The 14,500-nt window shown below is 48.6% G+C and overlaps 1 protein-coding gene across 1 annotated transcript in view; it reads right to left on the bottom strand.

Annotated features, from left to right (window-relative positions):
* The window catches only part of LOC138447628 (uncharacterized), a 1,020,308-nt gene that overhangs the window by 678,144 nt on the left and 327,664 nt on the right, over positions 1 to 14,500 (bottom strand). Inside the window, exon 8 of the mRNA XM_069603826.1 lies at positions 5,631 to 5,658. Within this exon, the coding sequence (XP_069459927.1) occupies positions 5,631 to 5,658 (28 nt within the window). The remainder of the gene's footprint in view (positions 1 to 5,630; positions 5,659 to 14,500) is intronic.

Genomic DNA, 14,500 nt, shown 5'->3' on the forward strand with positions numbered 1-14,500 from the left:
GACAACCTTTCAAAAAAATAAAATATGCATATGTTGAGCATATCATCTGCAGTGCGGGTTGCACCCATTGGCTCTCCTGATGTTTTTGACTGCAAACCCCATTCGCACACGCTAGTTTAGTCAACGGTGATGGATCATGAGAATCGTCCATAACATAGAGAGGCAGGTTTCAGATCCTTGATCTACAGGAACTACAATACAAAAACAAGTGTTTGGAATGATTTCCTAAAAGATCCACCTGGGGCTCATTTTCATCAGGGGCGTAAAATTAATGGGAGGCGTAAAAGCTTTAACGCCTTCCATTAACGCCACACCCCTGTGGCGCTGCCCGATGACGGGCGCGCACGCGGCGGCGTGACGTTGCACGCCGTCGCGTGCAGTTTAAATAGACGGGGCGTTCCCGGCCACATCAGAGCGATGGAGGCTGGGTCACGCCCCATAAAGACTGAAGAGATCTGCGCGATGTGGCGAGGGGGAAGAGGTGCTAGGAGGTATGGCGGTGGCACACGGGACAGAGCTGGGAGGGCAGGAGAGATTTGCCAAAAATGCGGATACGACCTGCCTCACCCAGCGGAGTGCCCTGCAGCTGGAAAGACATGTGGACGATGCGGCCTGCCAGACCACTTCTCAAGGGTGTGTAGGGCGGCTTTGCCGGTGCTGGTGCCAAGGGGTCAGGGCCGAGCAATTGCCACTCGCCAGGGTCGGCCATCCAATGTTGCCCAGGTAGACCAGGGCGAGGAAGAAGCTCAGGCGGAAGAAGCAGAGGAGGAAGATGAAGAGAACATTTTCTTCGTATCAAGTGTGGACCTCCTAAGAGGCAGAGATCGACGACAACCCAGATGCGTGGTTGAGGTGAACCAGTCTCCGGTCCCTGTACTCGTGGACACAGGGGCATCGGTGAACGTCATGGCCCGAGAACATTACAACGCCATGGATCGGCCGCCCAGGCTGGTCACGCCAAAGGCCCGCATCTTTGCGTTTGGTGGCGTGGAGCCCATCCCTCTGGACGGGGCCTTTGTGGCAAAAGTGGAACACGATGGCTCCCACATCACAGCCCGCTTCTACGTGACGCCAGTGAGTAAGAACACCTTGCTAAGTTGTGCAGCGGCGGAGGCTCTCGGCATCGTAAGCTTCGCATACTCCGTCTATCTGGAGGACATTAATGACTTGCTAGAGAAGCATCAGGCCCTATTCAAGGGGATTGGACAGATGGTCGGAGAGCCGGTACGGCTGCACATAAACGAGTCGGTACAACCGGTGGCCCTAAAACATCGGAGAGTACCTTTCCACCTCCGTGAGCAGGTAGATAAAGAACTGGACAGCCTCGTCGATCTAGATATCATCGAGAAGGTGGAGGGACCGACTCCCTGGGTGTCCCCCATAGTGGTGGCAAGGAAACTCAAACAACAGGGCGCAGTCAGAATCTGCGTAGACATGAGAATCCCCGACAGGGCCATCAGGAGAGAGAGGCACCTCACACCGACACTGGATGACATCATTGCGGAGGTGCAGGGTGCTAGATTCTTCTCGAAGCTAGACCTCAGGGCCGGATATCACCAGGTTGTCCTCCACCCCGACTCAAGGTACATTACCACCTTCACCACGCACTGAGGACTGTATCGCTACAAGAGATTGAGTTTTGGGGTGTCCTCGGCTGCAGAAGTATTCCAGAATATCATTCAGGGTGCCCTGGCCGACCTGGAGGGCGTCCTAAACATAAGCGACGACATTCTGGTCTTCGCGAGGACCGAGGTGGCCCACCTGAGGCGTCTGGCGAAAACCTTCGAGAGGCTGCAGTCGCTGGGACTCACACTACATAAGGAGAAGTGCGAATTTCTGCGCCCCTCCCTGGAGTTCTTCGGGTTTGTGTTCAAGGAAGGGGGGGTGTCGCCTGACCCCAGGAAGGTACTGGACATACAGAAGGCCCAACCACCGGAATCTGTGTCGGAGGTGCAAAGCTTTTTGGGCATGGTCACTTAATGTGGCCGGTTCATCAAGAACCTGGCGTCCAGATCTGAGCCCCTCTAAGCCCTGACAAGGAAGGACACTGTCTGGAATTGGGGTCCGCTGGAACAGGCGGCCTTCGATGACATTAGGTGCGCCCTCACGGCTGAGGACACAATGTCATTCTTCGATCCTGCCCTACCATCGGAAATCATCGTCGATGCTAGCCCATTCGGCCTGGGGGCAGTGCTGACTCAGATTGACCGTGATGGCGGCGTCCGGCCAGTCGCATATGCCAGCAAGGCGCTGTCAGACGCCGAACAATGCTACTCGCAGATTGAGCGCGAGGCTCTGGCTGTGCTATGGGGATGCCGCCATTTCCGGCTCTATGTACTTGGACGCCCGGTGACGGTGGTCACCGACCACAAACCGCTGCTGCCGATCCTAGCGGGGTCGTCATCCAAACCGCCGGCACGCATTGAGAGGTGGATGCTGGCTCTTCTAGAATATGGGGTGACCCTGGTCTACCGGCCAGGGGTAAACAACGCGGCTGACTATCTGTCCAGACACTCCGGGCCGCCTGGAGAAGGAGTTTGTGACGTCTGTGAGCAGGAAGCAGAGGAGCATGTTCAGGTTGTGGTGGAAGCTGCCACGCCGAATGCCATGCCTCTCCAGGAGCTGGAGGCTGCGGCGGCACAGGATGAGTGCTTCAGAGTATTGAGACAGTCCATGCAGTGGGGCTCCTGGAAGTCTGCGCTTGAGGCCCTGGCGGGACGCACTCAGGAGGCCCGGTCGGCTCTTGAACAACTGTGGAAGGTGCTTGAGGAACTGTCCTTCTCGACGTCGGGCATGCTGCTTCGGGGCGACCGGATTGTAGTTCCCCAATCCAAGGTGGGTGAGGTGATCGCGCTGGCACACCGGGGCCACCAAGGGGCTGCCAAGACTAAGGCCCGCCTCCGGATGAAGGTGTGGTTCCCCGAGCTGGAACGCAAGGTGGACGAGTTCGTGGCGGCCTATGTCTGGTGTCAAGCAGTGTCGCCCCTACAGCAGGAACCGGTCATCGAGGCAATGCCGAGAGGGACCCATCCGTGGGAGGTGGTTCATGCCGATTTTGGGTCCACCACCATGGGCACCCACTTCCTGGTCCTGGTGGACGAGTACTCCTGCTACTCGGAGGTGGAGTTCGTCGAGTCCGTGGCGTTTGAGCACGTGGTGGTGGTGGTGGAGAAAGTGTTTGCAGCTCACGGATTCCCGCACACGCTGTGTTCGGACAATGGGGCGCCTTTTCAGGGTGAACGATTTGCTGAGCTGATGGTGAGCTGCGGGGTGGTGCACCGGAAGATCATGCCCCTGTGGCCTCGAGCGAATGGGGAGGCAGAACGCCTGATGAGAACCCTCAATAAGACGTTTAGAATTGCCCAAGGCCAGGGGCAGTCCCTACACAGGGCCCTGTACCAGTTCTTGAGAGTGTACCGCACCACGCCACAAGCGTCCACGGGAGTGGCCCCGGCAGAAGCAATGTTCAGGAGATGCCCGCAAGGGCTATTGCCGGAGGTCGGAGAACGGGAACCTGCGGTCATTGACGATCAACGGGTCGAGATGGACCGGTAAGCAAGGACGGACCAGGAAAACGTGCGGAGGGGGCTTCGCCCCTAACAGCTGGAGCCGCGTGATGAGGTACTCATTCGCAATCGGCACCCGCATGTGAAACTCTCCTTGCCATATGAGCCTGAGCCGCTGGATGTCGTGGCCGTCCGGGGCTCCATGGTAACGGCGTCGGATGGACGATCGGAAGTGACGAGGAACGTGAGTTTCTTTAAAAAGATCAGAGACCCCAGGACTGACCCACCTCCTGATCCGGACCTGGAAGGAGCCCTGGAGCCCGAGGGAGATCCACCCTGCATGCCGGAGTCTCCGATGCGAAGTCCGCAGGCGGACCGATCACCCGTGCCGGAGGCGAGCAGGAGGTACCCCCAGAGGGCTGGGCGAGGGAAACCGGCTCGCCTCACCGATTCTGTGCTGGGACAATTTGCTGAGGATCCAGAGGGTGAGAAAGCATAGTTAAGGGGACCCGGGTGGATGCTAATAAAGGGGTGCTCCTGGGACATAGTTTGTGTGAGTTGTTTGTGTTGTCCCGTTATGATCATGACTTGTTTCCGTTTCCAATGTTTTACAGTGTGCAGTGAAGAGTTAATGAGGATTGTTGGTTCTCCCCGAAAAAGGAGGAGTGTGGCGCTGCCCGATGACGGGCGCGCACGCGGCGGCGTGACGTTGCACGCCGTCGCGTGCAGTTTAAATAGACGGGGCGTTCCCGGCCGCATCAGAGCGACCGGGAAGCCCGAACCAAGACAGACGTGTCGGTCCATGTTCTTGGGGCCGGGGCTTGCGGCGAAGCGCGCGGGGGGCGCCAGTCACCCTCAACAACCCCATTTTGTCCATTTGTATGGTGGAGAGGAGGGGCAGAACGCAACTTGCATTTCTGCCGCTTCGCTTCCTCTCCACCATACAAATGCACCCGCATTTGCACGGGCATGCATTTTCATACTGGTGCAAATGCTGGGGATCCCTATGGAGCCCGTCGGCTTTCTGCATCAAACGAAGCACTGCTGGGGGTTGCGGTGGTGTGCATTACCAATGCTTGAGCTCCTAGATCTCTCAGCAAACCATTTTTCCTCATTATTATTAAGGGCTCTGCTCACACCTGCAGTTTCGAGTCTGGTGACCGGCAAAGTCTTTGCAAGATTATTTGTTGATGTTCAAAAGGATTGCAAAGGATTATCAGGGGTGATGAGGTGGGTGACACAAAAGGGGCATAAGACAGACTGGGGATCCTGAGTGAACCACCATATGCCTCCTCAAAGGTCAACTCACATAGAGGGTGGTTCCCAGTCCTCAAGGTCGCCACAGTCCCATCTGCTAGCCTTAAAAAGCGGGACTCTTTCCTAGAACATAGGGGACCGTGGTCTTTCAGCTCCAGAGGGTTGGCTGTAGAGCTGTTCGTGATGACCGAGAGGCGGAAAGAGTGGACACTAAAATATCAACAAAGAGAATCAGCAGCTGCTCCAAGATGAAGAGTTAGCCAAAAATATTCTCACCTGAGCACCAAATACTGTCACAAATAAAACAGCAACAGTGAACCTGTTTGTACACTTTGCCTATCTACCTCAGTCACTGAAAAAAGACAGTACACGGCCAACATAGGTCTTGTAAATGAATTCCATGTATGCGGCACTTCTGTAATATACATCCCGCACTACACCTCCTGCAGGTAATAATAATAATAATAATAATTTTGCATTAGCGCTACGAACCCTCAGGCATCTGAGCGCTGCTTATTATTACCCACGGTGTGTGGCGCTCAGTTAAAGAAACAATAACCTGATCACATGACAAAAGACAGTATTGGCAAAGCAATCAGTTTTGACTTACTCATTTCAGTTTCTATCTGATGATCTCATATTCCCGAGATGGGGGTACATCTTTCAGCATCTTTGTATGGTATACTTCCAACAAATGGGGCAGAATCCATATCCACATATCTATGGATCATTGCTATTTTCAGCATTATATATGTCTAAGGACTTTTGCTCAGCATTTTATATCTAAACACATTTAGAACTTAACAAAAACCTTTCATTTAGTGCATTTTGGATTGAAACGGTGTTAAAAAAACACGTTTTCCATACCTATGTGTTTCTCCATTTCCTTTTCAATCTGAAAAAGATAAAGCATGATTAATTATTTTAAGTATGTACCAATTACGCAATTTTATTAAGACCCACTGGATATGTAACTATGTTTATTTTTAAAACAACGTTATTGATTTTAAGAGACAGACAGTGGACAGTGCAGTGTCAATGAGAGCAGACATCGAGATATTTGTACATTTCCATAGTGATAACACGTCATCAAACCTAAGTCACTTCGGCAAAGACTGACCTCACATAGCCATTTCACGAAAACAGACCACTATCCAATGACAGTGCTAGGTGTATGTACGGTTGTGGCTTATATAAGCCATAGTAAGAGTGTGATACATAATTAATAAAGAAGAGCCACGTTGCTATGTTGGTAATGTATTTTCCCCCTGCAAGTGCTATGTTTTGTTCAGCGGTGAGAATTTCTCAAAGTTTCTCCCACACATTGCTGTGGGCAGGGACGTCATTTCACCAAAATGTCAGGGGTAACGGAAGTGACATCACACGCCTCTTGACCTCTGATGACAACACAGGAAGTGATGTAATTTGACCCCACCCCGAAGTGATATCGCGGGAAGCGATGGAATATGACCTTTCACCCCTTGACAAAACAGGAAGTGGCATCACATAGTGAGCAAAAAGCGTGTGCTGCAAACTCTCATCTCAGAACAGGTTATCATGCCATGTTCTTTCTGGAGAGGAGCGCCTGCTACTTCTTTTGAAATATTTGCAAGGAACTTGGGGTTGGTCACCCTGAGTTACCTGGGGGCAACCAGACGTGGACTCCCTGCTCACTGTGCTCAGAGAGGCACAGCTTCACCTCACTGATGAGGCCCAACAAGGCTGAAACACGTGTATGGGGTTGCTGTTGGTACTCTTGTTCAGAGAGGAATTGCCATGGCATTTCGGTGCTGGACAAGGACTGATGTGCAAATGGATATTTCCCATCTGTGAAAGGTACAGTGAGCAAAAAAGCGTGTGCTTCAAACTGCATCTTAGAACATGTTATCATGCCATGTTCTTTCTGGAGAGGAGCGCCTGCTACTTTTTTTGAAATTGTTCCTAAGTACACTATGAAAAATATGGTTACATTTCATACAAGAATGGATCGCCATATGTATCGTTAAGATCAGTGTATATAGGCCATATTACCAAATTACTGTGAATCCAAGCAGACGTCCATGGCCAAATGATAATCATGTGTTATTATATAGCACTCACGTTTAAGCGCTTTATATAGAAAAAATATACATACAATATCACCCACCCTGTTGCTACTCATTTATCGACCTCAGAAGGATGAAAGGCTGAGTTGAGGTGTTTAAGAACAGACTAATTCAGTGACTCACCCCCTGAAGTGTGCCTGAAATAAACCTTTAATGAGTCTAGCAATTATCATATGGAATTCCAGAAAGACACATTATTTGGTATTCCTATTCCTTCTTATTTATGCTCACTGCTGAAAGTGTTCGACTTGTGGAACCCCTCTTCAATTTATTTTAAGAGGCCTGAACAAGAAAGCCAGCCACTCCAGAAGCAAAGAGTCACATGGCGCTGGCCACAGCCCAAGAGCTTGCATTTAAAAAAAACAAAAAATAAAAAAGCCACTTTTTTTTTTAAAAAACATTTTTTAGGGATAGCAAGGTAGACCACAGGGGTAGCAAAAGAGACCTCAGGGGTCACAGTTGCGACCCGTGGCAACCCCTAAATGACATCCCTGTTTCTGGGTGTTGCCAGTTACGGGGCAGAGAGATCATGGCTGCAAGTAAGAGATGAGTAAGTAGCTTAGATTCGTTCCCTGTAAGTGGGTATATCCCATCACCATGGTCTCCCAGGAGGACAACTAGTGGATCCAGGGGCAGTGATATCTTAAGCATGGATTTGATGTGCGAGAGAACGTCTTTCCAGAATGTGGTAGTAAGTACCTTTTTCCAGACATCCCGCCCAGCAATTGTCTGGTCATTCATGGTTCTTGTGGTGGTTTGTCAGGGGAGAAATACCACCTGTAATAGAGTTTCAGTTGGCGTTCCTTGTCTGTAGTGCACTTGGCGGCTTTGTGATTATGCTCCCAGATACAACTGAGCATGTATGGCAAACGCTCCAGAGGATCATAATGCTCCAGCAACTGATACAGTACTGAGATTGTCCTTTTTCTTCTTCCCGCCAGGTTTGTAAGCTCCAGGGCATTGAGGTCTCTAGTGACTTTCTATTTAAGCATGGTGTGACTGGCCCAAAGACCCAAATGTGAGTATCAGAATCTTTCTGTTTCCCCTCATAACCATGTTTCTGATATTCGAAAAGTAGTTTAGAAGTAGTTTTCGGTCTTTTGGATATCCTGCTATATCCCATATGTTTGAAATGAGTGAATTTCCAGAGGAGAAGGGTCACCAGTTAACATGCGAGGAGTAGCAAAAGGAACATCGCACTAGTGATGAGATCACATGCAATGCCATCTCATGACCTCTGACGCTGCACAGGAAGGGTTGTCATATGATTTTAGGTCCTACTGGCATCACACATGTAAATAATAAAAATATCTCTATATATAAAAGGCAAATTTGTGGATATATGTGTGTGTCTGTTTAAAATGTTCAGCATACTTCCCAACATGCTACAAACTTGGAATTTGGCATGTGGATTGGTTCCACGGTGTAAAAAATGGAAAAAGTATAAAATATACATGTTTCTTTTTTTTTTGTTGTATGCATTCTGCAATGCTTGGATATGTGTGTGTGTGTCTTTTCAAAATGTTCAGCATACTGCCCAACATGCTACAAACCTGAAATTTGGCATGTGGGTAGGTTCCATGGTGGACAATGTAAAAAGTATAAAATATACATGTTTATATATTTTGTAAGCGTTCTGCATTGCTTGGCTATGTGTGTGTATCTGTTCGAAATGTTCAGCATACTTCCCAACATGCTACAAACCTGAAATTTGACATGTGGCTAGGTTTCATGGTATAACAATGTAAAAAGTATAACATTTACATTTTTCAAATTTCTTTTTTTAGCCGTCTGCAATGCTTGGATTTGTGTTTGTGTTTGTTTGAAATATTCAGCATAGTTCCTAACATGCTACAAACCTGAAAATGGGCATGTGGGTAGGATTCATGGTTTAGACAAGGAAACAAGTATAAAATATACCCTTTTCTGATTTTTTATTTTTTTTAAGTGGTCTGCAATGCTTAACCTGGCATATGGCTATTCGCACCGTAGTTCTGCCATAGTTCTACGTTCATTGTTCACAAAGTTCAGCAGTTTATGAAAACTTCAGCAGTTTATTGTGCCTAACCTTTCCGCACTATCAGCATTCTAGCTGACAGCAGCATTCACTTTGCAGTCATGCAGGGGACACAAAACAGTGATTTTGTAGTAATGCGGGTGACAGGAAACGGTGCATGTCTCTTCAGTAGCGTCCGCTATAACGTTGTCTGTCATATCGTGGCAAATCTCTCATGATAATTACAGAAACTTTATTTCCCACAGAAGTTGATGGATGTATGCCATTTCAACAGTACGAACTGTACATGCTTCAGCCGTACACACACGGCACTTCAAGGTTACATGCTTCAGCTATACACGTCCAGCCCTTATGTTGAGGTCGCTGCTGCCTCGGCTGTAGATCGGGACACCAATAATGTTGCTGCGCAATCTCAACGCTCCAACTCAAAGTAGCTCGTACCGGTTTACGGGATTCATGCTTTTCTCATGGTCTGCTTTATGTGGCTTACTCCAGAGTTAGAAACAAAGACAATTTGTTCGCACTAGCTCCTACAGGAAAGACTATCAATCTGGTCTACAAAGAAGCATTGGTTTAGTTCATTAAACAATCTTCAAACTTGGACTGAAGTAGGAATAACCTGCAAAGCACAGGTACACCTGCTAGTCTGCAATAAGTGTACGTTTAATAAAATACCGACTAGTACTAATGTATTGTGCTGACTCACTTTGCCATGGATTCACTGGCACACCTGGTGCAACCATCATGAGCCCTTACCCATGACTTCTTATCTCAGTACAGTATTAATGGCCTGTGAAGTCATGTCAGTTTAAGCCTTGCTGGTCACGCAACATCATATTATGCTAAATGCAGTCTAACCTGAGCAATGACGGCTACAATATAATAATATCCCATTGCTGCCGCATGAGAGTCGGAAGCGACTGTGATTGCTGTGTACGGGCGACAGTGCGGCTTGACTCAGTGGACTCTGTGGTTTACAGGTCCCTTCCTCTAAGCCCGAGTCTGCAGGAAACGCAGGAAATGCCGTGCTACGAGCTTTGTGCTCCGAGCGCCGAAGCTCCGCGAAGGAAGAACCCAGCTGTGTAGCGCGGGACCCGAGACGCGGGACCCGAGATGCTGAAGCCCGAGGCTGCTGTGCGTACGGAAGCAGACGGAAGTAGACGCCAAGTAGGTCTCGGGCCTCGGGGTGACTGGAGCCGCGCCGAGTTCCTAGTTCCTAGGAAGCTGTGAGTGAGAGTGAAGGCCTGTGTAGCACGGCAGCAGTGTGTGTCAGGCACTGGCGCTGGGTTAGGCGCTTGGTTTGTGGTCCGTGTACTGGTTTAGTCCTAGGTACAGGACTGCTGGTGAGGTGCTGAGTGGAGGCGTATGCTGTAGTCTCCTGCCACTAGCCCACAGTTGTACCACCAATTTCCTGTGGTGCCCGTATGTTGTAGTGCACCGCTTGATGGTCAAAAAACACGTACCTTTTGTACCTCATTTAACATCATCTGTTTTGTGCTTTCTGAGTGTCTGAAGCGGCCTCACTGCAAGTTCAGTGGAAAGCGAGGTGCGGCCTGACACAGGGAGGCAAGGAGGAAAGGAGGCTTTCTGCAGAGTTGATCAGTATAAACCACTAAAAACATCAATTAGTGGCCTACTATCCTTGGCCCATACCCGTACCTCATACCTACCCTCTTTGCCCTGCCTACTCTCCTCTGCGCTGTCGTTGGACCTGCCGGGAGAACAGCGAGACCAGTGCAGGAGTAACAGCGAGGAGTGGGAGTGTGGAGGTGGGATTAGGTGGGGTTAGTATCCCTGACATCCCTGATTACCGCTCTCTTAGGGTTCTGGAAAACAGACAGCAGAGGTGCTTGGGGAATTGGAGGGGCACAGGGCAGTAGGTAAGTGAGCTATACTGATTGGCGGCACACCCGGCATTGGTCCTGGACGTGACCACTTTGGGGTGGTGCACTGAGTAGTACCGTTTCCACTGAAGTAGGACTCTGATAAAGAAATATCCTACGGATTGTGTTGTCACGTTGTGGACATGCAGCGAGGGAAAAGAGCTCCCCAATCGAATTATAACTTGCGGAAAGGCAAGACACCATCATTGAAAGAAGGCATGGAGAACAATATGAAAGGCAAAAAAGGCAAGAAGAACTCAACAAATCCTATGCCTGTGGCACAAGGGGCTATTACAGATTTTTTTGGTGTGAATCCACCACCGGAAATAAATTCAACAATCAATGAGGAAACAGCTGTGCCAGGCATTAATGGCAGCATCTCACTAAATTCCACGAATTTTGAGGACATTGATAACAACTCATTACTTGACCTTTGTCTGAGTATTCAGAGAGGTATGGCACCGCAGAATCCACAGAGGGCAGCTAACAATATACCTCATCAAAAAGAAAGCATCAGTACAACATTGGAGGTATTTAATCCTGAGGCCAGTTGTGGTCGCCTATCTGCTTCTCCAAATCTGGCGATGGCCTCCATGGAGGATGGCCCTGAAAATGTGGTTGAAGAGGATAACAGCCCGTACGCCAATATTACGGCAATATCCGAGCTACAATCGTCAGTAGCCTCTTTACAATTTGCACTTAAAATACTCTTGCAAATGTCAGGGCGTATATTGACTAATACTAACATCATTACGAGGGCATTGGAGCTTAAGGACTTCCCTCGAGATGAGGTGGAAGCGAACCTTTTGGATGCAGTCCATATTGTGGAAGAGATGGAAGAGCCGGAAATGATTATTGAGGAAGCCGCCGAGCATCCTGTACCTAAGGACAATGCCCTAGTTGAGGAATTTCCAGTAGCAAACGTAGAAGATCAAGAGATTGTACAAAGTCCTGGGACCTTTCCCACACGGAAACAACGAAGACTAGCCAAAAGGGCACTTAAAAACAAGAAAGTACTAACGAACGCCCCACTCCCTAATGTGAGACCTCAATCAGCCCCGGACCTTGCTCTAAAAAAGCCAGAAAAAGAATGGCAAGAGCGGCAGCTCGATCTATAAAAGCAAAGGGGCCTTTGACAGACTGGCTAGTACCGGGAGAGAAGTCTAGCGTGGTGGATCTAGATGAAGTCTCACGGGTGGACTCTGAACAAGACCTAGACTACAGTGCTACATTATATCCCGAAGATCCCATAGGGCCTGGCGGCACAGGAGAAACACCTGAGCCTACTCTGCCTGTACAAAAAAGCTCAGAGGAGGAACATAATCAGAGTCGCATCTGTTACACCAAGAACCTCTATCCTAGTAGAAAAAATCCCTGGCTGTCGGGATCAGAATTCTTAACTAGACTCCACTATATTCCTCAACTTCGAGTTATGACATCTGATGACTTCTTGTTTATTGAACCCCTACAGGTCCCCAACTCCCATGTCTCTGCCATACATTGTACTTTTTTGGCATCTGCGCAAATGATTATAAAATTTAAAGAAGAACTGACAGCGGTAGATATTGCCATTGATGTTGACCCACAGGAGAGAGACTTAAGTGAGGAAATTGAGACCACTGATATACAAGCCCCCTCGGCCAAAGGATCCACTCTGGTGGCACCGGAAAATTCAGTGATGACAGAAATACAGCAAGCTCTATAAACATTGTTGGAAGCTCTCCCGCGAATCACACAGAACCATTGAAGCTTTTCTCTTATATCGTGGAACTGTCGAGGCTTTGCCCATCTCCTGAGGCCAGAGGGATCAGTGGACTTGCTGGCTAAGCATAGTTGCATATGTCTCCAGGAAACATGGACATTGAATCCACTATTGCTTGATGGTTTTGTAGTATATCAGTCACTTGCAAAAAGAGGGGACAAGGGTCGCCCATATGGGGGTTTACTCACGCGGGTGGTAAACACGGCCAACTCTCGGAAGATTCAGTCCAAAGCCGCTGATTACCTCCTGGCGGTTGAGGTGGACTATCCAAATGAAAAGGGGCAAAGTAGATTTATATTACTTAACCTTTATAATCCCCCTGGAGCCTTGTCAAGAGAACCACTACAAGAGGCCATCCATGAGTTATTGTCATCTTGGACACAAAGGTCGGGTAACTTAGCGGTAGTGGTCATGGGGGATTTTAATTGCCATATGAGGGGCGATCATTTGGTTTCTCCTAACCCTGTCTTGAGTGAAACATGTCTGATGTCTCATGGGAAAAGGGAGAGCGAAGGGTTAGGGTGGTTACAACTGTTTGAGACATGGGAATTAACCATGATTAATGGTCGAACATTAGGTGACCGGCCAGGGAAACACACATGGTCCAATGGCACATCATTTAGTACGTTGGACTACATATTTATGTGCCCCGAAATGCAGTCCAAAGTTTCTGACATGAGGGTTATACCCAATAATTGGAGCAACCATGTGTTACTTCTTTGTTCACTCCGCCTCCCTCTCCCCTCCGCCATCCAGTCGAACATTGGCAATATTCAAACTAACTGTGCAGGAACCAGAATAGTATGGTCGGAGAGAAACATTAGAGTGGCTACTGAAGCACTTTCATCTCCCGCCCAGGGGTCTCTTCCTCATTTCGAACAGATGACCGCAAATGAGATAGAAAATGGATCCTGGGATTCTCGGGTCTCCATGCCACTATAAAAAAAAGACACATGATAAAATTGGGAGGTTCTACTCCCCCTTACAATAAGGGTATACGTGACGCCAAGAGAGGGTTAAGAGCAGAGTTGTGGGGTCTTAGGCACTTGCATATAACCACCTATTATGATAAAGTCAGAAAAGCCAAAAATAAATACAGAGCCACTATTAGGAACATCAGAACAATAGATAGGAACATCAGAAACCAAAAGCTTGTTAAAACCATCTGCTCTGGAAACTCCCGTAATATATGGCGACTATTAAATGAGAATGGAGAGAAGGTTAAGTGCCATTTAGATAACCCTATTGGAGAGGAAACATGGGTGAAATTTCTATTACACCGTAATTCTGGAGAGGCGGAGGATCCAATTACATCAGTAACGAAGGTTCCCTTTCCTCCGCCCCTTGATGTCTCGGAAGAGACCATAATTAATAAAATAGCCACCTTGAAAGCTTCCAGAGCCCCAGTCCCAAATGAGTTGGCCAATGCAGTTATTAAGAGCCATCCTGCTTTTTGGGCACACCTCCTCTCTATACTTTTCAAAAAGGTCCTAGCCCAGGGGATAACTCCTTGCTCATGGCAAACGGCTATATTGGTGCCGGTGTTCAAAAAGGGTAGCCGCAAGGATCCTAGCAACTACAGGCTCCTCTCCATGCTTGATACCACAGGAAAACTCTTTGCAGCACTTTTGCTTATGGAGCTGCAGAATTGGGTAGAACACACCAACATTCTTAGCAAATTCCAATGTGGTTTTCGCCGTGGCTTCTCTACCACGCACAACCTGTGGGTGATGGACACGCTCCGAACGCGGGCGCTTAGCAAAGGACAGCCCCCGCTCTACGCACTATACATTGATTTCAAGGCTGCCTTTGACTCCATTCCAAGAGTGAGGCTGTGGACTAAGCTAGAAGCCATGGGGTGTCCGCCAGGTCTCCTTCACTATCTAAAACAGTAACATTATAACACCTTGGTGTGCCTTAGATTAAATCAAGAAGGCACCATGACTAGACAGGTGAGACAGAATAGGGGG

The sequence above is a fragment of the Ambystoma mexicanum genome, chromosome 3q (genome assembly GCF_040938575.1).
Source record: "Ambystoma mexicanum isolate Mex_15411 chromosome 3q, UKY_AmexF1_1, whole genome shotgun sequence".
Taxonomy (NCBI): domain Eukaryota; kingdom Metazoa; phylum Chordata; class Amphibia; order Caudata; family Ambystomatidae; genus Ambystoma; species Ambystoma mexicanum.